We start from the raw sequence: 23,239 nt of genomic DNA on the forward strand, positions 1-23,239 counted from the left end.
GGCACAGAGAGGTAGGAGGGGCTGACCCTGGCACTCCCCAGGCCCTGTCCACGGACTCGGTGGAGCGCCTGCCTGTCTACAACAAGTCAGCCTGGCGCCACTACCAGACCATCCAGGAGGCCGGCGACTGGTGTGTGCCCAGCACGGAGCCCAAGAACACGTCCACGTACCGCGTCAGCTAAGGGCCGCCACTCATCTGCACCTGAGAGGACGGACTGCTGCCTCTGGGCCCCGCCACCGCGGTGCCCCTCACCATCCTCCTGGGGGAGCAGGGGGTGGGTTCTCCCTGATGACCAGGCTCTGTCTCTATGGAAGTCACTGCGGTGATAGGTCTGTGATGGTCCCTAAGTGCCAGTCCATCTCCGTGGAGACCCTTGGGTGGCCTCCCCATCTCTGTGGGCGATGCCTGAGGGTTGGGGGTGTCTCCACCCTGATGGGGTGTCCCAGAGGCATTTTCCCATGGCAGTCCTCCTCTCTGAGACCAGGGCTGTCACTTTTCTGCCAGCGGTACTGGGTCCCCCTCAGCACCCTCCACAGCCCAGGCCTTCCAAGTGGATGCTCCGCTTGCCTTATTCCCCCAGCCCACAGAGGCACCCTGGCCTTGGCCTGTTGAAGAGGCTGGGTGCCCTCCAGACCTGGGGACTGAGTGAAGAAAGGGTTGACACCCGTGAGTGGGGAATGAGGCTGGTCCTGCAGCCTCTCTCTCCACTCGGGACTTTAAGGTCGGTGGCAGAGGGGGTGGCTCTCACAGGGCCCAACCCTAAAGTGGAGGAACCTTGTTAGACCCAGAGCTTGCCACCCAGCCAAGCTGCTTGAGGCCCTGCAGCAGCCTTGGCAATGTCTGTGCCACCTCCCGAGCCCTCCCAGCATGTCCTCATGTGCTTATGCCCAGCCACCCCTCCACAAGCCCAGTCCGTCCTGCCTGAGTTCCAGCCCCCAGCCCCCACTGTGCCCAGACACGTGTGCTCAGGGTGGCTTTCTTCCGAGGACCCTCTGTGTATATAGTTAGTTTTGTAACCCTGAATGCCCCCACCCTTCCCCTAAGCACACGGGGGTTAAAGCTGTGTGTCCCTCCCAGTGGCTGTGGCAGTGACAGTGACACCCACACCCACAGTAAAGAGGAGACTGAATGAGACTGGCTTGGCTGCATCCCTGGGGGAGGGGACCCACACGTGCGCGCGTACACACGCACACTGCAGCACCCTGTGACCACCACATGACGCACTCGGGACGTCCGGCCCAGCTCAGGACCGTGAGTAAAACACTGGGCAAAGCCATCCGTGCAGAACGCCGGATGGCCCAGCACCTGGTGGACAGACCTGTTGTCCCACCACACTCAGGGCCCAGCAGAATCTGGCCAACCCAACAGCTGGAGCAGACAGAAATTCTGGTCACTGGCACATCATAAGTGTTTATTGAAATAAATTGAGAACTGCCTCCCCTTCGCATGCAGGTAGGCACCCACTGTAGCTACTGATGGCTTTAAGGATGTGGGTGCCTTCCAACCTCCCATGGCCCTGCCACCAGGCCCAGATGGTGCCAGTGTCCTCATATCTGTTTTCCCTCCGAAGCCCCTCGCCCAGCACAGATAGCAGAGGGGGGATAAGGACTGAGTCCCAGGTACAGGGTGCTGGCTGTAAGCCGCAGCCCCTGGGCAGCAATGAGGGAGCCAGCATGCATTGGTGCCATCCATCGCTCTGGGCAGATGGGAGGAGCTGGAGGGGTTTCCAAGCAGGAGCCCCCCGGCCCCATCGGTAACTGACTAGTGTCCTGGAAGTGGGGCTAGCTGTTGACCAGCGCCACACATGGACACTTCCTCCAAGGACATTTCCTAAAAAGGACACATGCTGTCCCCAGGCTGCTGGTAGACTCCACCCCCATCCAGGGAGCTGGCCCCAGCCCTCAGTGTGGCCCAGCGAAGCAGAGCTTGCACCACCTGCCAGTTCTGAGCCCACTGATTCCCTGACAATGCCTGGGGCAGATGGAGTGCTGATGAACCTTTCCAATCTCGCAGCTGCCAGGGACCCCCAGGTTTTGCCCCTCTTCCTGGCTGGGGTGAGAGCTGACCAGGTCAGCAGCTCCTAGGCCTTGGCTGGTGGAAGTGGTGTCCTCTGTCCCTATCAGCTCCTGTTCGCTCAGCTCCCAAAGAGGGCTCAGGTGCCCTCTGAGGAAGCAGCAGGAAGTGAAGGGAGTCCTGGCTTGGAGAATGGGTCAAAGACCAGGTTTTGAATGGGCCCTGAGAGGCAGACCTGTGTGGATGTCATCTCGCCCCCTGGAACCCACAGGACAGAGGAGGGGAGTGGGAGAAGAGGGTGTTCATCTTCCCCTCTTGAGTCCTGGCAAAGATTGCACTCACCCCAGGCTGCTTTCTCTGCTCTCCTGTTGAGGAGTTTGGCTGGGAGTCTACCCTGAGTGCAACTTGCTGCAGCGCCCACTGGCCTCTCAGGGGAGCAGGACAGAGCTCTCCCACCACACAGCCCCCTGGGAGAGTGGAGAGGAGCAGCTCCCACACCTGCTTCTGCTGAAATGCCCAGCCCAGCTCTGAGCCCTGGGGCCCAGCCTCAGGGCCTCTGGCAGGCAAGCAGGCAGGCAGGCCTCCTAGCTCCCCTCTACCCCAGCGGCACGGTGGCCTGAAGGCAGTGGGACAGGCTGACCCAGGCTCCCAGACTTGCCTCGGCCCTGGCCTCTCTGCCCTCTCCCCTTCATCTGCTCCTCCCCCAGGAATTCTGTGCCAAACAAGTCCTCAAAATAGGATTTATTACTAGGCCCTCTCCCTGGGGTCTCCCTTTCTGGGGGCTCTGGGTCTAGACCAAATGACAGGGTAAGAGAGGGCATGTCCGCCCGTGATCGTGGGACCAGGCTAGCCCAAGCGCGGCGCCCAGGCCCAGCCTCCCTGGTGAGGCCTGTGCCCGCTGAGCCAGCGGCCGCCCTGCCGAGCGCCAGCGCCTGTACACCCTCCCCTAGCTCTTCTTGGCCTCCTGCTCTCGGCGCCGGAGCTTCTCCCGCTGCCGTGCAGCCTTCTCCTGGGCCTTGCGCTCCTTCTCGGCAGCCGCTGCCAGCTCCTTCAACTTGCGCTTCACCAGTGCCCGGTCATGCGAGTTGCTGAGCCCCAGGCTCTGGGGAGGAGTCCGGGGTGAGGGAGAGAGTCCCGGAACCTTCCCAGTCCTGGCCCCCCACGCCCAGGCTCCTTTTCCCCAGGTGTACTCTGGAGCTCCGAATCCTCCCTGGAATGGAGCCTCCGCCTCCTACACCGTGACTTGCCCGTGGATCAGAACCCCCAGAGCAAGAATTTGGAATGAGTGTGGTTGGGAGAGATGAGGGTTGGGGGTATTAGGCGCTTCCTCCTCCTCCCCTACCATACACCTCCACTCAGGATTTCAGCCTTGGCCTGGCTCTGCCCAACCTCCTGAGGCCCAGAGATGGGGAGTCACTTGCCCAAGGTCACACAGTTAGTCAGTGCCCAAGGACCCTCCTCACTTCCAGAGACTTCCTGGGGGCTCTTTTCACCATCCCTGCCCCGAAGCAATTCAGCAGAGAGCAAGAGACAGGCCGGGAACCTCCCAGCTTAGAGGTCAGAGACCACCCACCCCCTCCCTACATCCTCCCCCTGCCCACCATCACCACCAGCCTCTGAGACAGAATCAGACCAAGCTGACCAGGGGGAGACATGTGGCTTCCCATGACACCAGGAAACTCATATGCATCAAGGGTCATCCTAGAGGGCAAGGTCAGCCTGGAGACCAGGACTGGAGCTTGAAGGTCACACTGAAGTCATGGACTAGAGTTTCAAGTCAAACTAGGGATTCATGCTACAACACAAAAGATTTGACCAAGGACCTTGCTAGAGGTCAGAGGTCAGGGTAGTAGCCACAGATGGAGTGAAAAGGTCAGCCCAGGAGGCTGGGCTGAGGGTCAAAGGTCAGGACAAGGGCCTTCCAATCCTTGAAAGTCACCTCAAGTAACTGGGCTGCGTCATGGCCCTTCCGCTCTGACCCACCTTTAGTTTGCTTCCGTCCAACTGCAGCAGCTGTGCCCCGTCTACCTGCCGTGCAGCAAACTCGGCAGCATACTGTTCCAGGTTGAGGCTCTGCAGCCACTGGCCCACCTGCCGGCTGGTCCAATGGTGGACAGGGGGGAGGGGTTCATCCAGGAACTGGGCAGAGACCAAGGACAGTGAGGGGGAGGCTTGGCCTGTGACCTGAGCACCTTGCAGAGTCAGAGGTCAGGACTCCGTGGGTACCCTGGGCCAGCCTTGCTCACCTCATCTGAAGACTGAGACAGCGTGTGGTAGGGGTAAGAACATTTGACCTCCTGCCGGGGCCCACTGGGGATCTTGGGGCTGCTGCTGGGGGGCGTGGAGTCATCACTCAGGGTGGATTCCTAGACAGAAGAGGGTGCATGCCACTGAGGAGAGTTCATCCCCAGCCCACCATCCCTATCTGGGTGGCGCTGAAGTCCTGGACTAGGCACCAGGAGTTGCTCAGTGCCCCTGTGCATGAGCCAGGAGCTAGGCCCGCACACAGGACATGATAACTCATGTTGGGCATCAGGACCTGAAGCTTCCAGGAGAGCAGGCAGCCATCTGGAGCACATGAGGTTAGAACCAAGCCAGGTTAGTAGGAATGGAGGCGGTCTCAGGCAAAGTGTCACTTCCTACAGGCAGCTCACCGGGATTCTGTCAGGCTGGGTCAGGCGTCTCTGCTCTGTGCCTCCCACCTAGGCTCTAGTACCCCAGCTAATAAGTGCCTGATTAGAGGTCTTTATCCTCACTGGACTGTGAGCTCTAGGAGGGCCTGGGTTTTATCTTGTTCATCATGGTGTCCCAGTGCCCAGCATAAGGGAAGGAAGAAAGAGGAGGAGGAAGGAAGGAAGTTCCAGGTGCGAAGGGATTCTTTCTCCCCCGAATTCCCAGCTTCTGATTTTCTCCTCTGCCCAGCTGAACATAAGAAACAGAACCATAGAACAAGTACTGGGCTGGGGGGTCTTAGAGCTTGGCACCTACATCTGTGCCAGTCTGTGGGCAAGCCCCTTCTCTCTGGGCCTTCCTTTGCTCATCTGTACAATGGAGATGAGTGTGCCTTCCCTCCCTACTTCACTGAGCCTTTGTGAGAGTAAAGCAGAAACGCGTTTGGGGCTTTGTAAACTGTAGAGGGCGCTCTGAACATAAGCAGATGCTCATCATTGCTGCTTTTACTCGGTCTCACATCACATAGGGTTGTAAACTTTCAGACCACTAGGCTGGGGTCCTGTTCTTCTCTATATCCCCCAGGCCTCACCCTACCAAGCAGGTGGCCCAGCTCCTCACACAGGAGTGGGGTTAGAACTGAGCCGGGCAGAAGAGTTAGCAGGAATGAAGGAAGTCTCCAGCTGGGGGAACAGTAGGGAATCAGTGTTCAGTGATTTGCTGAATGCATGAACCAGTGACTGAATCAAGGAATGAACTCCTCAGGATATGAAAGAGTGGATGAGTGAATGAATGAATTCAGAGAATGCATGAAGTAACGGATCACTGCATGGCTCCATGGATGGACACATCGATTCCAGGAATGTCTGAATCCCAGCCTGAACCAGGGTGAAGTATGCCCTCATGTCACCTGAGACTGGGGGCCAGTTTGGGGACAAGTAAGCTATGGACTTACCTGGGAAGCTGACTTCTTAGGGCTAAAGCCCTCGTGTTTAGGGGAGCAGGCGGGGGAGGTGGTGCTACCCGAGGATGCTGAGCCCTTGCCGCTGTCTGTGAACCAGGAAAAAGGCAGGAAGGGGGAGACCCCTGACCTGCCGGACCCCTCCACTGACTCCCTGCAGAGAGAGTGTTCAGCATGGGTGTGGGTACAGAGGGGAGGACCAGGGCACACGGGGAGCCAGGGGTGGGAGCTGTGGGTGGGCCGCCGTGGGCACTTCTCACCTGCTGCCCATGGACAGGCGGTTGCTGCCTTTCTCCTTCCGGCTCTTGCCTGTGGATGCTCGGCGCAGGGTGACCCTGTGGGGAGGCAGCAGGAAGTGGAGCAGGGCTGCCCAATGTGCTACCCCTTACCCCAGCAGCTCCAAACCGTGTGATCTAGCCCTGCCTCCACTCACCCCAGGTCCAGGAACTTTCGGCGGGTCTTCTTATCCAGGCCGATGGTGGGGCTGGCGGGCTCGGGAGGACTGGCATCGCGGCTGTCATCTTTCCAGGGAGAGAAGGAAGGAAATTGCCTGTCTGCTGCCCTGCCTGCCTCCTTCGGCTTCCAGTGTGCGCTGGTAGAAATTCTCTTGACTTGGAATCAGGCAGCCTGGCTCTGGTGACCTTCACTAGCTGGGTGCCCTAGGACAAGCCACTTTATCTCTCTGGGCTTCCTCCATTTTAAATATGGGGATAATAACATCCACCTACTTCATGGGGCCTAACGGGATGCTTATGACAGCCTTTTACAAGCTATAAAATGTTCCAAAAAAGGTAGGAACCACTACTACTCAATTTTATCCTGGCCAACTTTTTTTTTTTTTGAGACGGAGTTTTGCTCTTGTTGCCCAGGCTGGAGCGTAATGGTGTGATCTTGGCTCACTGCAATCTCCACCTCCTGGGTTCAAGCAATTCTCCTGCCTCAGCCTCCTGAGTAGCTGGGATTACAGGCGCCCGCCACCACGCCCAGCTAATTTTTTGTATTTTTAGTTGAGACAGGGTTTCATCATGTTGTCCAGGCTGGTCTCAATCTCGAACTCCTGACCTCAGGTGATCCACCAGCCTCGGCCTCCCAAAGTGCTGGGATTACAAGCATAAGCCACCGCACCCAGCCTGTCCTGGCCATCTTCTAAAAACAGCCTTCCGATCTTGGCTTAAATGTCATTTCCAGGATGTTCCCAGTCAGGCCAGGCATCCTGGTGTATGCTCTCCTGCCACGCTGCCACACACATTTCCCAAATAGCACTTGTTATAGTTTGTAGCTAGACATTTAGTTAGGGGATGATTTGATTGGGTTTTTGTTTTGTTTTGTTTTTGAGGCAAGGAGTGATCATAGCTCACTGCAGCTCAGAACTCCTGGGTTCAAGCTATCCTCCCACCTCAGCCTCCCAAGTAGCTGGTTCTACAGGTGCACACCACGCGGGGCTAATTTTTTAATTTTTTCTGGAGACGGCCTCGCTGTGTTGCCCAGGCTGGTCTCGAACTCCTGGGCTCAAGCGATCCTCCCATCTCAGCCTCCCAAGGTGCTGGGATTACAGGCATGAGCCACCAGCCAGGCCTGATTTGATTGTTTCTTCTCTAAACTACTATGATGATAAAGGCTGCACGTATTTGCTCACCTAGGTGTCCCAGAGCCCACAGGGTCTGGCACTTAGTAGGCATTCGGTAAAGAATGGGTGAGCCACGGCGTTCATTCTCCACCTCCCTCAGCCACTCTGCCCAGTTGCCCCTTCCGCGGCTGCGGTGCGCGCCGGGACCGGAAGGGCTGCTGCGTCCCGGAGCGACCAGCAGGGGGTGCGGCGCTGGCTGCCTCTCACCTTCGCTGTGCGGCTCTGCGCGCGGGTGGCGGCGCACGAAGCTGGGGGAGCTGTCGGAGGAGGGCGCGGAGCGCGGCGGAGAGCAGGAGGCGGCGGCCAGACCCTCGTGCGAGGCAGCGTTGTGCAGGGGCCGGTAGCGCGTGAGCGGCGAAGGCGGCGGCTCGTCCTCGTCCAGGCTGCGCCGCAACCCCGGAGGATCCAGGCAGAAAGAGCCCCCGGCCGGGGACCCCGGGCCTGAGTGCAAAGGCGAGCGCAGCCGGTGCAGGGGGCTCCCGCAGCCGTCGGTCACCTGGACGAGGGGGCAGGCGCTAACCGAGAACCCTCCTCCTCCCTTCCCGAAGGAGCTGGGAGACTTTCACCCTGTAAACTGCGGGCCCTGAGGGTCCTTCGGGGCCTAGAGGGAGGGTTTCCTTATGCCTTAGGCAGCGGGATGGCTGGAGAGTGAGAGGTGGGAAACAGAAGCTTTGAGTCACATAGGCTGGGGCTGAATTCCCCCTCCTTCACTTACAGTGACTTTGCTACTGGACCTCTCAGGGCCTCAGTTTCCTCAGCTGTAAGATGAGGCTAATAATATCTTCTTTACAAATGATTAAATGAGCCAGAAGTGAACTCCAGCTAACACTTGTTAGCATTACTAGGTCAGAAGTCTGGGGATGTGGTTTCCCTGGAAAAGCACTTTGGAGCATATCCAGGGGTGGGAGGAGTGGGAGGGGTGGGAGGGTATGTGTGTATTTTCCTAACTTGCCCCAACCTTGCCTCCGGGCCCGTCGGAGCCTTCACCATCCTCTGCGGAGCTGGCACTGTCCCGAAGCCTGGAGCGGGACGGCCGGTGTCTCCGGCCCTTGGCCAACAGTTGGGCCCGGGCCTTGTGTAAACTGCTGTCCAGTCTGGCCGTCTCTGGCACAGCCAAGTCCAGGTCTGCAAATCGGGGGAAGGGAGCAGAGACCAGACACGTGAGAGGTGATGACAAGCCCAGAGGCCCACCTCAGGGGCCACCTGCACCCACACCCCAGGCATTCAACCCGTGTTCTTGAGTGCTGGGAGCACAGACAGATGAAAAACAGGGTGTCTCCCCGTCTCAGGTGGGAGTGGGTGGGTGTTCAGGGGAAGCAGACATGCCAGCACTAAAATACAGCGCGGTGTGATGAACCCTCACATAGACACGGAGGAATGGTAGCCCTGTTTGGATACATCAGAGGAGGAAACAGCAAAGCTGGGTTTTAAGGTCTGGGTAGGAGTTTGTAAGAGATGAGGTGGGCAAAACAGGTATATGCAATGCTAGGAAGTAGGGAAACAAGGGTGGTACCTCCAGGGACAGTTGGAGGGTAGCTTTGTGGAGAGAAAGGTTGGGTGATGAGGCTGGAGAGATGATAGAAATAATGGCTACCATTTAAGAAGCATTTACTACACATCAGACAGTGTACATACATCATCTCTCACTCAAACAACCCGGTGGGGTTGGGACAGTTACTGTGCACACTTTACAGCTGAACAAACTAAAACTTAAGTCACTTGACTAAAGCCACCAGCTAGCAGTGGTCCAGGATTTGAGCCTGGCTAGTCTGGTTCTAGAGACTGGCCCTACTGGGGACACTGACTTGCTGTGCCATGAGCAGGGTCTCACTCAGAGATAGCACTGCTGAGCATCTAGAGGGCTTGCAGTTGGAGTGGAGCAAAGAGACACCCCCAGAATCTAGTGGCAGTGGCAGGAAGGAAAAAGTCCCATAGTCCCCTGAAATCTCTCTCCTGCCCCGGGTCTGTGACCCAGTGCTGGGTCTTGCACAAGGACACGGAGGAAGAGTAAGCAGACCCAATGGGTCCAGCATAAAAGTCCTTATTACTCATAGCTCCGCTTGTCATGTGCTGCACCTTGGAATGAAGCCCTCATGCTGTACCAGTCCTGAGCTTGGCACTGGGGTCTCCAAACAGAAAGAGTCTTCCCAGGCTTCAAAATGGGTCAAGACCTTTCCTCCCTACTCCACCCACCATGATCTCAGGGGCCCTATTCTGTCACCCATACCCACCTGGCCTTGTCTGATCCTCTTTCCTGTCTGTAGACAACCCCTAAGCCACCCCAGTTGCTCTCCTGGCTTAACTACCACCTATTTCTATTTCCAGCCTTGACCCCCTCCCCTGAATTCCAAGCATGGGCACTCAGACACCTTCCAGGGAAGTTACCATGTCAAAAGGCCCAAGGCATCTCAAGCTCAACTCACCAAAATGAACCGATCATGTAACCTCAAACCAGCTTCTCCTCTCTTCCTTGACTCAGTAAAAAGCCCTCTTGTCCACCCAAGTCGCCCAAGTCAGACAGCCCTAAGCTACCCTTCTCTCTCAGCCCCAGACCCAGTTGGTAATTCATGTGTCCAGCTGTCTAGTTGACACCTCCACTTTGATGTCCACCAGGGGTCTTCAGCCTACATGTGCTGTAACCTCCTGATCTCTACTGCCCCAGAGCTGCTCCTCCCAGTCTTGGTGAACAGTAGCTCCATGCTTCTAGTCGCTCAGCTGAACCCCTGGAGTCATTCTTCACTGCCTTCCCTACCATCCTACAAACTGATTCATCCACAATTCCTGTTAGCTCTACTTTCAAAAGATAGCTAGACATACTGAAATATTTATGGTGAAGGGATATGATGTTTTGGACTAGGTTCCATATAATCCAGGGCAATAGGGGGAGGGTGTGGAGGGTGTGGATGGAATAGATATGAAACTAGACTGGCTGTGACTAGGTATTGTTGAGGCTGGGTGGTGAGTTCTTGAGTGCATGATGGAGTACACTCTGCTGTAATCTCTAATTTTGAATCTGTTTGAGATTTTCCGTAATAGATTATTGTTTGTGCGAATGTATACACATACTCCTATATATGTGTATATATGGAGAGAAAGGGAGGAGAGCAGAGGAAGGGAGAGGAGAGGGAAAAAAAGGAGGGAAGAGGATAGGAGGAAAGGGAGGGAAGTGAGAGGGAAAACTCACAGTCTCTTAGACCAGAGGGTCTAAACTGCCATCATCTTTTAGCCTGGATTATTACAAACAGCCTCCTAGCTGGTCTTCCTTCCACCTCCCTTTCCCATCTACAGTCTATTTTCAACACAGCAGCCAGAGTGATCCTGATCAAACATGTCAGTTTATATCACTCCCCTGCTCAGAACCCTCCAGTGACTTCTATCTCATGCAGATTAAGAGCCAAAGTTCTCCCAGTGGCCTTCCAGAGTCAGCCTATGCTCCCTTGCCTCTCTGAGCACTACTCCTGTCCCTCCACTCCAGCCACCCTGGCCACCTGGCTCGTCCTCACACGAGCCAGCCTGCACTGCAGGGCCTTTGCACCTCCTCTGCCCTTTTTCTGCAAGGCTCTTTCCACAGATTTCTGCATGGTTCTCTCCCTCACTTCCTTCAAGTCTTTGCTTAAATGCTTTCTCTCACTGAGGCCTTCCCTGACCACCCAACTTATAATAGCCCCCCTACTCCAAAACCCCACTCCTTTTGTTCCTATATAATTTCTCATTCTCTGGCATGCTATATATTTTGCTTATATCATTTAATGTCTCTCTCCACCCATTAGAATGTCAGCTCCATGAGGACAGGTTTCTGTTTTGTTCACTGCTCTATCACAGGCAGAGAACAGTGCCTGGCACACAGTAGGTGCTTAGCACACCCTTTTAATGAAAGAAAAAAGTTCTGTTGATTGGCCTTCTCACACCCAGGGAACCTGGGCTCTCCTCTCCCTCTGGACCGAACTGCCTCAGCTCAGGCCTTCACCTGAGTGGAGGGGAAACTGCCCCCACCTGCCACCCCAAAACATACAACTCTCTCTCCTTTGCTCCCTGCCTCCGGTCTGGCTCCTCCTTGTACCTTCCATGTGGCTAGAAGAAACTTTCTGAAGCACATTTCTTTCTTTTCTTTCCTTCCTTCCTTCCTTCCTTCCTTCCTTCCTTCCTTCCTTCCTTCCCTCCCTCCCTCCCTCCCTCCCTCCCTCCCTCCCTCTCTCTCTCTCTCTCTCTCTCTTTCTTTCTTTCTTTCTTTCTTTGACAGAATCTCACTCTGTCACCCAGGCTGGACTGCAGTGTCATGATCTTAGTTCACTGCAACCTCCACCTCCCAGGCTCAAGCGATTTTCCTGCCTCAGCCTCCTGAGTAGCTGGGACTACAGGTGTGTCCCACCACACCTGGCTAACTTTTGTATTTTTAGTAGAGGTGGGATTTCACCACATTGGCCAGGCTGGTCTTGAACTCCTGGCCTCAAGTGATCTGCACGCCTTGGCCTCCCAAAGTGCTGAGATTACAGGTGTGAGCCACCACGCCAGGCCTGAAGCATATTTCTGACCATGTTCCATACTCTCCTGCTTTTGAAACTCTCGCAGAAGGGGTCCCAAAGCTAACAATATAAAGTCCATGCTATTCAGCCGTCTATTCAAGGCCTGAGGGGCCCAGCTCACCCTTTCTGTGTTCCCCACAGATTCCTCCTCTTACATGACTATGGCTAAGAGCACTGGCCTTGGAGCCAGATGGCCAGGCTGAAGCCAGTTTTATCACTTGCCAGTTGGGTGACTCTGGGCAAGTTACTTCCTTTTAGGTGTTAGCTTTCTCATGTGTAAAATGGGATTATACTAGCACTATCTTCCTTATAGGGTGGTTGTGAGCGTCAGATAAAATAATCCATATACAGTGCTTCGCCATAATGCTATGACTTAGTACGAGCTCAACAGGCGCTCGCTGGTGATGGCATCTGTGGAATCAACTGAATTGCTTATACTGATACCTATATGTGTACCTGCCCCTGCTTCGCTTCCCACCTCCATCCCTGTGCTCCATCTCTCTCCAGCCCTTCTTTGTCTGGCTAATCAACTCTGACACAGCACCGTCTGGCAGCCGCACCACACTACCATATGGTCACGATATGGTCGGGATATGGTTGCCAATGACTGTCTCCTCATGCTGGCCTGCAACCTGCAGAGGGTGAAACCCTTCCCTGTCCACTGTGTATCGTGAGAGCCTGGTGCAGCTCCTGACAAGGAGCAGGTGCTCAGGAAGTGCTGAAGCAAAGTCACACTTCCATGGACCAGTGCATGCTTTGGCAAAGATGGACTCCAGACACACACGTGTGCTGATGAAGGTCACCTCCACGCCATGCCCACATCCCATCACGTCCACATTTCAATCCTCTGCCCAGCACTCCCCACCATCTAGTATGTTCCTTGTTTATTTATGTGTGCTTTGATCATCTGTCCCCCTACTTGCCCCTGCACGAAAATTTGAGCTCCATGAGGACAGTGATTTTGTCTGGCTTGTTTGTTGCTGTCTCCCCAGAGCCAAGGACAGAGCCTGATGCATATTAGGAGCTCTATAAATATTTGTCGAATGAAAAGACAGGGGGAGACTGGAAGGCTACTACCTTAAATGTGGCAGCCAGACTGAGGTCTGCCATAAAGAGCCGAGGTTGTAGAAGGAACAAAAAGAGCTTTCTAAGGAGAGGGAATGGTGCAGCCTTGGGCTTGGAGCATCTGGGGAGCAACGAGGGGGCCAGCACAGCCTGCGAGGGGACAGGAAGGGTCTGGTTGAAAAGGGAGGGTGGACACCAAGAGGAGATTGCAGTTGTCCAGGGGGCAACCTGCTGGTGTTTCCAGTCCCTGAGGCTGCGCTGGGGGAGGGAGCCCTCTGTTCCCAGCCCCTGACACAGAATCTCCAGGCACTGCCTGGAAGCAGCAGCAAGGATTGAAGGCTGAACCACAGAAAAATAAGAGTGAATCCTTATTGAGCTCTTACTGTGCTAGGCACTGTTCTAAGTGCTTTACAATTACTCAATTACTAGCTCATTTGAGCCTCCCCACAGCCCTACAAGGAAGGGACTCCAGGAATCCCCAGGGCAGCCTTAATTTGCCCGAGGGCATAAAGCTGGTGAGGAGCCCACCAGGGTTACAGACAGGCGGTCTAGCTCTGTTGGTAAGCATTAACACCCTCTCTGAAGCAGTGATGGGAAGGAATTTTGAGTCTAACCTCTCATTGTATGGATGGGAAAACTGAGGCTCACGTAGGATAGGAGGACACGTTTGGCTGAGGGGACAGGGGGAGTTAAGGAGAGTGGCTCCCAGGCCAGTGGTCTGGCATCCTCTACCCTTCTGGCACCTAGCTGGTGCCCAACCAACTCAAAACAGGGAGAGGGGCCCCTTGCTCCTGACTCTGGGCCATATCAGCACCATGGCCATCTTACCTTGGGGGGGCTGGGGAGCAAGGGGACTCCTAAGGGGCTTGGTGGTTTTGAGGCAAAGTGGGGCCAGCCTGTCCTGGGTCCTCTGCTCTATGAGGCTCTCCCTCCAGCTTCTATCTCTTCCCTCTTCTCTGCTCCTACCCTCCTTCCCTATCCTCCTCCCCCATCTCTCTCCCTCTTCCTCCTCCTCCCAGCCTTGGGCAATGGGAATTCATAAATATTTAATGGTCTTTCATGTCAGGAAGCAGTGAGGACCCAGCTACCTCAGCAGTGAGGAAAACAAGCAGGGGTTGCATGTGGAGTAGAGGGTAAGGAGGTGGGGGAGTAGGGGCAGAAAAGCCCAGGGAAGGGAGAGCTCATTTCTGTCAGGCCTGGGCTTAAGTCTGGCCTGAGTAGGAAGGCAGTTCAAGGCTAGGGAAGCTGGAGGAGACTGGGATGGGAAGCAGCAGTTCCTGGCATGGCCAGGGGAGAGAGGGAAGAAGGGAGAGATGGGGAGGGAAAGCAGGGGAGGAGCTGGGGACCCTCTGGCATAGGAGCCTCTCAAGGAGCAAACCACTCTCCTCCTCTCCCTCATTCCTCCAAGTTCCTTTGCTCAACGACTCCTCCTGACTCCTCCACCCGAATCCCGCTGGGAAACCCGCTTTCAGCCCCAGTGCATGCTGGGAACTCTGCCCAGCTGGGGTGGTCTCTTTCTCCAGTCCACACAAGAGAAGACTGCAGGGGGTAAATGATGGTACTGTGGTGTGTGCATGCACCCCAGTGTGTACTGAGGACGTGGGCGTGCAGGCCAGCATGAGGGGGCTAGCCTGGGGGTATTGAGGCTGTGTGTGTTATACATTTGATTTCAGCACACATATAAGCAGGGTGAGGTCCCTTGCACTTATTTATGTGACTTGGAAAACGTGTGTCATTTGGGCTGGAGTTTACAGGTGTATAAGATAGTCACTAAGAGCAGGAAGTCTGGCAGTTTGGGGTTCTATTCCCAGCCCTGCCACTAACTAGATATGTGATCTTGAAAGCAAGTGATTTCAGCCCTCTGTACCCTACACTGCTGGTCTGTAAACTGGGCTTACTTCTAAGCATTATTGTAAGGGTTAACGAATACATTGCATGTGAGATGGGGGTGCTTAACCTAGTATCTGGCATAAGGTAAGCACTTAATAAATGGGGACACTTATTATAATTGGTGTGTCCACTAAGATAGTGGTGACAAAGGGTCAGGCCACAATACACACACACACACACACACACACACACACACACACACACACACACACTCTGAAGCTAAAAAAGAAGCGCCCTATCCCCCTCAATGCCTGGTGGCCCAGGAAGGAAGTACTACTCTATGGCTGTATCTATTGACTAGAGATAGAGCCACACAGAACTTACCAAAAACCTCATCCACGGGTTCTCGGAGCTTTGAAGAAGCCATGACTCAAGACAGCTGGGGAGGACAAGAGGGGAGAGAAAGAAAAAGAGAGCCTGGGTAAGAGATTCAGGCCGGCCAAGGCAGGAGAGGTGTCAAGGGCTACCTGTTCCAGGCCTGTTGGCTCCTCCCTTACCTTAGAACCCTTCTTTTAGCCCCTGGAAGAGAAGCCATTGGAATCATAACCCAGATCGTGGGCGCTGGGGCAGGGGGTATAGTAGGAGGGTGGGGGCAGACGCAAATCCAAGGCACAGACATAAGCTGAGCCCTGTGTTCCTGGTGTCCTGGTCCACTGATTTGCTGTGTGCCTTCACGTGGGTCACCGAACTTCTCCCCTTCACTGTCTTGGGCCTTTGCATCATTAGCATCCCCTAAAAGCTTTCAGTCATCAACTGTCCAATCAAATCTGGGAGAAGTCATGGAGATTATTAAATCCAATCCTCTCATGTTACAAATGAAGAAACCGAAGGGGGAGTGACTGGCCCAAGATCACATAGCAAGTTAATGGCAAAATGAGGACCAGGACCCAGGTTCTCCCATCTGTCTACCCACCTATGCACTCATCCACCTACTTGCTTACTCATCATCCATTCACTCACCCATCTATCTACCCATCCAGCCATCCAACATCTGCTCCCATGCACCCAACATCTGCTGCCATCTGTCCATCCACCTATCTTTGCGTCCATAAACTCTCCATCTCTTTTCCAATCCTGCCTCCCTCTTCCCTACACCCCCATCACTGGTGCCCTCACCACCTGCCTTTCTGAACATGAGCTGTTCAGGAAGCTGGCACCATCAGCAGGGCCACTGTTCCAGACACAGTTCTCACAGTTCTTGACAGACTCACAGATGTAGGAGGGTATGAGGAGTACACACAGCACACAATGGACAGCCAAACCTCTATGATGCAACTATGTTCTGGGAAGAAGTGTGAATGGGTAGGGTTTTTTTTTTTGGTTCAAGGTTTTTTGGTGGGAAGCAAGAAGGGAGGGCAGATAGGGAAGGATATATGTAGCTGAAACCATTTGAATAGACTTTCAAGCAGATGTAGGATTCCAATAGCCCTAGGGAGCCCACTGGTCAGGGAATACTGGATCGGGGGAGAGTGAGGAAGCTCAGGGACCATTGATGGTTTAAGGCAAGGGGACGCTGCATGGCTGACACTTGACCTCCAATTACTTCTAACACTCAGGTCCCCAGGAGAATGGCAAGACACTGAGCTAGATCATACATGTGTCAGGTGTAGGAAGGCTAGGCCACACGCCTGCTGGAGTCTTTTCCAACTCTTCTTTTCCATTATTACATAGACATCATCTACCTTTACTGTGGCCAGCCTTGGGACTTTTTTTTTTCTTTTTTTTTTAAGACGTTGTCTCGCTCTGTCGCCCAGGCTAGGGTGTAGTGGTGCTATCTTGGCTCACTGCAAGCTCTGCCTCCCGGGTTCACGCCATTCTCCTGCCTCAGCCTCCCGAGTAGCTGGGACTACAGTCGCCCACCACCATGCCTGGCTAATTTTTTTGTATTTTTAGTAGAGATAGGGTTTCACCATGTTAGCCAGGATAGCCTCGATCTCCTGACCTCATGATCCGCCCGCCTTGGCCTCCCAAAGTGCTGGGATTACAGGTGTGAGCCACCGCGCCCGGCCCAGGAATTTTCATATCCCTACTTTACAGATACATATCCCCACTTTACAGATGTGAAAACTGAGAAACAGGAGATGAGAGGAAGAACTAAAGTCAGGCAAAGTTGATGCATGCTTATAATCCTAGCTACTCAGGAGGCTGAGGTGGGAGGGTCACTTGAGCCCAGGAATTCTAGACCAGCCTGGGCAACATTGTGAAACCCTCATCCCAAAAATAAGTAAGTAGCTGGGTGTGATAGCTCATGCCTGAGGTCAGGAGTTCGAGACCAGCCTGACCAACATGGAGAAAACTGTTTCTACTAAAAATACAAAATTAGCCGGGTGTGGTGGCACATGCCTGTAGTCCCAGCTACTCGGGAGACTGAGACTGGAGAATGGCATGAAGCCAGGAGGCAGAGGTTGCAGTGAGCTGAAATCGTGCCATTGCACTCCAGCCTGGGCAACAAGAGCGAAACTCCATCTCAAAAAAAAACAAAGAAAACAAAACCACCTCCAGATTCCATAATGCCTGGGGCTGAAAGCAGAAAATGAGGTGTGGGAAGGGGTCATCAGGGAAGTAGACCCTCCAAGAACGCTCCTGCCATTCTTGAACTCCAGGGCTACTAGCAAAGATCTAGAACATTTCTTCCTGTCCTGACAGGCCAGATGGGAAGGGAGGCTGACCCTAAGAATTAACCACCTTTCGTCATTCAACCCACAAAGCCTTATCTGGCTAGGACCCAGCTGCCACCTCCTGCAGGAAGCTGTCCTAGGTAGCCCTCCCTGTCATTTGTCTGCATAATTTCTAAATCCACCCTTCTCCAACTACTGGGAAATGGGGAATGCTTCATACTTCATTGATTCCTTAAATAGGTCTCATACCCCCCCCCCCCCCCCCACCAATCAGATGGGTGCTCAGAGAAGAGAGGGTCAGACTAGTCCCGTCAGACTAGGAACTCTGAAGACAGGAACTGCCTCTCCCATCAGAATGGAGGCTCTCTGAGGGCAGTAGTGTTGTCTCCTCTCTGCCTCTGAGAATGAAGATCCTGTGTTCTTTATTCAAGAGCCCAGTCCAGGGTGGAGATCCTCTACTGGCTGGAGGCCTCCTCTTTCAGGCACCCTCTGGGCTGGATTGGGGTTTCCTGCTCAAAGTCACTCTCGGTCCATCCTGATTCAGCACAACTGCTCTCTTTGCTTCCCTTCAACAACTAACTTCCTGGGGTGTGTGCGGGGACCCTCCCTACATTGTCTCCAGGGGGTCACCAGACCCCTCCCACCCAACCTTCTCCTTCCAAAACTGAGCCTAGAAAAATTAGACACCAAACCCCGCCCCCACTCTCATGCCCACACACACCCCGCACACTCACACACACATTCAACCAGGTAACTGCACAGGGGTGGGAATGAACCGGTTCCTCTGGATACCCTTCCCCCCAAGGCTTCCAATCCCGGAGAAGGAGCACCAATGACCTTTGACTCTTTTCTGAGAGAAAGGGAGGCAGGTGAGCTCACAGCCCCTTGGGACTCAGGGGAAAGAGAAAGAAAGAAAGGGCGCACAATTCCTGGGGAAGGAGCGGGAGCGGAAGGAAGTGAGGAGTAGGAAGAAGCAGAGACAGACACACAGACTGGCGGAGAGTCCACAGGGCTGCTGAGAAGAAAGAGATCACACCGAGAGTGGGGCCAGGGGAAGCGGCACTGGGGACAAGGGATTCCGCCGCCCTGAGTGACGCCCGAGGGTGGGAGAGAAGGGAGAAGCCCTTCGGGCAGGCGAGAGGAGAGGGCCCCTGAAGAGGAGAAAGCGACAGAGAGAAGTGCAAGCTGGGAGAGGCCGGGAAGAGGTGGATGGGAAAGGAGACTGGTGGTCGGGGAGGCAGTTGTGGAGCCAGAGAGGTGGTCCCGCCTTCCCATATCGCCGGCCGTCCACCGGCTTCAGGCTTGGGGTAGTCCTCAGGAGTCGGGGACCCGCTCAAAGCGCTGTTGGAGATGGGGTGAGGCTGGGGATAGGGCACCTACTCCACTCCCAGAGCCTTTCTCCCCCGTCAGAGCCCGGTGGCTAGTTTCTCTCCAATCCATCAGCACAACTCCCCGCCGGGCAAGAAAGAGTTAAACCCTCTCCCCCTCCCCCCACACCAGCTTTTTATTAATTTCTCCGGGCGTCGGGCGGGAGGGAGGGGATTAGGGCCATAAATCCTATCTCCGCCCCCTCCCCTGACAGCCCGGCACCCCAGCCTCGTGCGGTCCCCCTAGGGATAGGGGAAGAAAGGCCCTTGTCCCTTGGCCCTGCCCAACCCCACTCAGGGTCCCACCGCGGGCCCAAGTGGCCCCAGCCCCAGTTCCCGATCCACCCTAGGGCGCCCGGCCCCTCACCTCCGGCATCGGTCATCTTCAGCGTCTGGCGCCCCTGGAACCCCTCAGGCCCATGGTGCTCGAGGCGGGGGCCGGGCAGGAGAGGGGTGGCGGGACCGTCACCCCGGCCGCGGGGGGCTCCGGGTGGGCTCGAGCCGCTCCATCCCGGGAGTGGGGGTGAGGTCGGCAGGAAGGGTCCCGGAGCCGGGGGTGAATGGAGGGCGGGGGATGTGGGGAGAGGGAGCAGTTTCGCTGGAAGCAGGAGGCGCGGGCGGGGCCGGACCAGGAGACCTGACGGGAGGATGCTCCGTGTGTGTGTGCGTGCGTGTGCGTGTGTGTGTGTGTCTGTGTGTGTGTGACAGAGAGAGAGAGAGAGAAGAGCGAAGAGCGAGCGCCACCTCCCTCCCCGCCCCCGCCGCCCGCCAGGCCTGGCCGGACGCGGGGCCCCCGCCTGGCAGGGCCGATTCGCGCCGCGTCGCGTCGGCCGGGGTCCGCGCGGGTCCCTGGGGAAGGGGCGTCGGGGGGCGGGGGGGCGTGTGGCGGGGAAGCCGGGAGCCCAGGAGACAAAGAGCGGGAGGGAGCGAGGGGGCGGGGGCGGGGGCGGGCGGCGGGGAGGAGGCGGCCGGGCCCGGGGAGCGGAGTTGCCGCTACTTCTCAGCCCGCGGGAGACGCGGCGCACCGGAGTCTGCGCGGGTGGGAGCGGCTGCGGGGCGGCCCCGCCACGGGACCCATTCCGCCTCCTCTGCCGGGTCTGTCAGGGCTTCCGATTCGTTCATTCATTCGACAAACGTCCGCCGAGCAGCCGGGGCGCCGAGGCTGGAGGGGACAGAGGTGAACAGAACCCCTCGCCTTGCAACCCGGCTCAAGGCCAGTGGGCCAGTCGGGGGCGCAGACGAGTGGGGAGGCCCTCACGAGCTCGGGCGCCATGGGCCCGGCTCACAGAGGGCACTTCTTGCCGGAAGGGAGAGCGCACCCTTGGCCCGACCTGGGTCCCGGCGGCCGGCCGCGGCGGGGGCTGGGCAGGGGGATTCCCAGAGGAGGTGATGTGTTGGCTACAACTGCGGGTCAGGATAGGGAAGTGCCAGCGGGTGTTGGGGGTGGGAGGGCAAGAGGGGAAGATAAATTGAATCTGGGGAGGTGCAGGGGGCTTGCACTTTATTCTACCAGCCGCCCCCCGCCCCACCCCCCACACACACATGCACACACACAAATAACAGAGGAGGGAGGGGCTCAGGTGTGCATTTAGGAAGCACCCTTGGCTCCTCTGGAGACAGGTTTGCAGAGGGCACCCTGAAGGCAGGGAGACGCTCTGGAGGCTATTGAGGGCCGGTGGCAGTGGGCATAAAGATTACAGATTAAGCTGAGAGCCCTTCAGGATGCAGGCCTGAAGAAGCTGACACTGAAGAAGCTGACAGGATTTGGGGACCTGCTGGACTAGGAGGTGAGGGAGGAGGGGTCTAGGATGACTGTGGACCTTGGCTTGAGGCAGGGAGCCCTGGAGCAGGTGGGGGTGGGTATGGATGAGATCAGACTTGGACCCGGTGAGCTGGCAGCAGTGGCAGGCCAACCATGGGAGGTAATGTAGGGATCCACAACCAGCTATCGCACGTCACAGCTTGGCAGGTGCCAGGCACTCTCAGATCATCTATTGTCACCCTCACAATAAACCCACAAGGTGGGTGTTTCCATTACCCACTGCCTCAGAGAAAACAGAGACTTAGAAGAAGGAAGATGCTTTGCTCAAAAGCAAGTGGTGAAAGGCCAGGCGCAGTGGCTCACGACTGTAATCCCAGCACTTTGGGAGGCCAAGGTGGGTGGATCACCTGAGGTCAGGAGTTCGAGACCAGCCTGGCCAACATGGTGAAACCCCTGTCTCTACTACAAATACAAAAATTAGTCAGGCATGGTGGCATGCCTGTATTCCCAGCTACTCTGGAGGCTGAGACATGAGAATTGCTTGAACCCAGGAGGTGGAGGTTGCAGTGAGCTGAGATTGTGCCACTGCCTTTTAGCCTGGCCAACAGAGTGAGACTCAATCTCAAAAACAACAACAACAACAACAAAACAAAAAGGCAAGTAAGTGGTGAAGCTGGATTGGGGATCTAGAGTCAAGGGAGAGGTGTGGAGTCTGTAGTACAGAGTTCCTGATGGCCCAGAGGACTCTGCAGTCTGAGGCCTCCGGGAAGTGGCCTGTTGAACCCCGACTATCTTGTGACTCTGAGGACAGAATTAACAGCCTTTAGGGTCTGAGGGTATCCTAGGGATTTTATGGGAGTTTGGGGGTCTCTGGGTGTCTTTGAATCTTCTGGCAGCCAGGAGGCTAGATTGTAGAAATCTGGGGAAAGGGTGACGTCTCTGTTGACAGCTGTGGGGGCTACATCTGGGGGTCTTAAAGGGGGATGTGCTTTGTAGGCATCTGGTGAGCTCTGGGTGGTGGGCTGGAGTGGGACTGATTATGTAGCCCCTGTACATCCCAAGGAGGGGGGAGATGAGCGGTATGTTTGCTAGGCCGTAGGACCCAGGAGGAGCCCCTGTTCCCCCTATTCCTAGTGAGGCCTAAGCTTCTGGGAGTTGGGAAAATGCCCCTTATTGGCAAATGTTGGCAAACCTACTCAAGCTTGCAAAATTGGGCGAGTGGGGGGATAAGGGAGGTTTAAGGTGACAGGCCCACTTACAGTCACTTGATGAAGTCCCAAACATGAACATACAGTGTATCATGGACAAGTGATAGCTCAGGCTTGAGAAACTCACAGCAAAGCCACACACAACGCCTCCAGCCACACAACACACTTGGGCTTAAACGTGAGGGGCTACATGGCCCACCATTTGAAACAAACAATGTATAGGCCCCTCACCTAACACACAGGACAGACGGGGAGTGGAGGAGGGACAGAGGGACGCCGCCCTGGATGCTTAGCCCCAATCAGCCCAGCAGAAACCCTCAAAACCTTCATGCCTGCCTCCCCACCCAGGAAGGTCACGCCACTTCACTTCTTGGCTAGGTTTCCTGAGCAGAGCCTTGGTAGCCCCAGGGTTCAGTGACTTCTAACTCTGGAGCTATGACCTGTGACCCTGTGGTTTGGTGGTCTCTGATCTTGGGGATCAGACACCTTGATCTGTCTTCAGCATCCTCAGGGCTCCCACAGTGTTCCAACAATCATCCACATAGCAAAGATGCCTTGGGAAGAGCATTCACCATCCCCAGGTTTCCAGACAACCCTCAGGTGGGAGGCAGGATTGGACTGGCCTGAGGTGTAGACCTAGGGTTTTTGAGGGATAGCTGTGGGAAGCCAGAATTCAGCTTAGCATGAATGGGACCTGTGTGACACAGCCATCTACAGGGGATGCTTCTGGAGCAGACTGTCCCTGGGGGTGCTGGCCACCCATCTGGATGTTGTCAAGGACCCACCAAGGTGACCTTGAAGGGCCCTGAAGTTGGGACTTCACTCCTGGCAAAGGTGAGAAACCCCTAGTGCCACGCCACTGAGTGCCAGTGCCTCCCTGCTTCAGGTCTCTCACATCTGCACACCAGTACCCCGGCAAGGAAAGACTGGCCCTGGGGCCTGCCATAAGCTCCTGCCCCATTCCCTGCTGGCTCTCACCCCTCTGGGACTTCACCAGAGCTTGTCCCTGGAACCCTGGCACCTAGATTCCCAGACCCATTAGCATTCGAGCTGGTGAGTCAGCACACAGGCTTGCTGGCCCAGCACAGGGGCTGGGGCTATTTCAGGCCACTTGGCCCTCCTGAAAAAGCAAACAGATTTTCTAGGACCCTGGGGACAAAACTGCCAGGCGGTCACCTCCCACTCCCAGCTATCTTTTAATCCTTCACCTGCCTCACATGGTGTGCCTCTTGGAAGTATCCCCACAGTTTAGAGGCCTTCTGGGGGAGGGACTTGGGGTTCACCTTGCTGTATTTAGCCCATCCTTGGAACTTCATGGAGGCCCTGAAAAACGAATACAGACTGAATGAACTCTCTAGAAACCCTCAGCCCTGCCCAGGAGGACTGGACAAAAAGCATGGGTGCTGACGTGTGGAATGGGGGCAGAGAAGCAGTTTGCTGGAACCGGGAACGGGGGGACACTGTAGGAAGTTCCTCAGGGTTAGAGGCAGCACTGGTGGGAGGGGACCACTGGGGCAGCCTGGCATCCTTGATC

At 55.7% G+C, this 23,239-nt stretch overlaps 2 protein-coding genes across 3 annotated transcripts in view; one reads left to right on the forward strand and one right to left on the reverse strand.

Annotated features, from left to right (window-relative positions):
• Positions 1 to 1,445, forward strand: part of PDK2 (pyruvate dehydrogenase kinase 2) — a 16,055-nt gene extending 14,610 nt beyond the window's left edge. For both annotated transcript variants that reach the window (XM_010386120.2, XM_010386121.2), the window contains exon 11: positions 42 to 1,445. In XM_010386120.2, the coding sequence (XP_010384422.1) occupies positions 42 to 182 (141 nt within the window). In that variant the 3' untranslated portion in view covers positions 183 to 1,445. The remainder of the gene's footprint in view (positions 1 to 41) is intronic.
• Positions 1,386 to 23,163, reverse strand: SAMD14 (sterile alpha motif domain containing 14). The gene is made up of 13 exons (XM_010386124.2): positions 22,914 to 23,163; positions 22,684 to 22,825; positions 19,761 to 19,897; positions 19,103 to 19,372; positions 15,075 to 15,129; positions 8,231 to 8,397; positions 7,480 to 7,768; positions 6,079 to 6,166; positions 5,906 to 5,980; positions 5,640 to 5,799; positions 4,261 to 4,380; positions 3,998 to 4,153; positions 1,386 to 3,116 (listed from the first exon to the last, which is right to left on the reverse strand). Exons 5-13 carry the CDS (start codon positions 15,115 to 15,117, stop codon positions 2,961 to 2,963), a joined length of 1,254 nt encoding a protein of 417 aa, XP_010384426.1. The 5' UTR covers positions 15,118 to 15,129; positions 19,103 to 19,372; positions 19,761 to 19,897; positions 22,684 to 22,825; positions 22,914 to 23,163; the 3' UTR covers positions 1,386 to 2,960.
• Between the last annotated feature and the right edge of the window lie 76 nt (positions 23,164 to 23,239).

This window comes from Rhinopithecus roxellana, chromosome 19, assembly GCF_007565055.1.
Source record: "Rhinopithecus roxellana isolate Shanxi Qingling chromosome 19, ASM756505v1, whole genome shotgun sequence".
Taxonomy (NCBI): domain Eukaryota; kingdom Metazoa; phylum Chordata; class Mammalia; order Primates; family Cercopithecidae; genus Rhinopithecus; species Rhinopithecus roxellana.

Coding starts and splice junctions, on each gene's coding strand:
- SAMD14 (XM_010386124.2), bottom strand. CDS start 15,117: ATGGCTTCTTCAAAGCTCCGAGAACCCGTGGATGAGGTTTTTG. Junction 4,381..5,639: donor CTAAGAAGTCAGCTTCCCAG/GTAAGTCCATAG, acceptor TCTTCTGTCTAG/GAATCCACCCTGAGTGATGA. Junction 4,154..4,260: donor TGTCTCAGTCTTCAGATGAG/GTGAGCAAGGCT, acceptor GTCTCTGCCCAG/TTCCTGGATGAACCCCTCCC.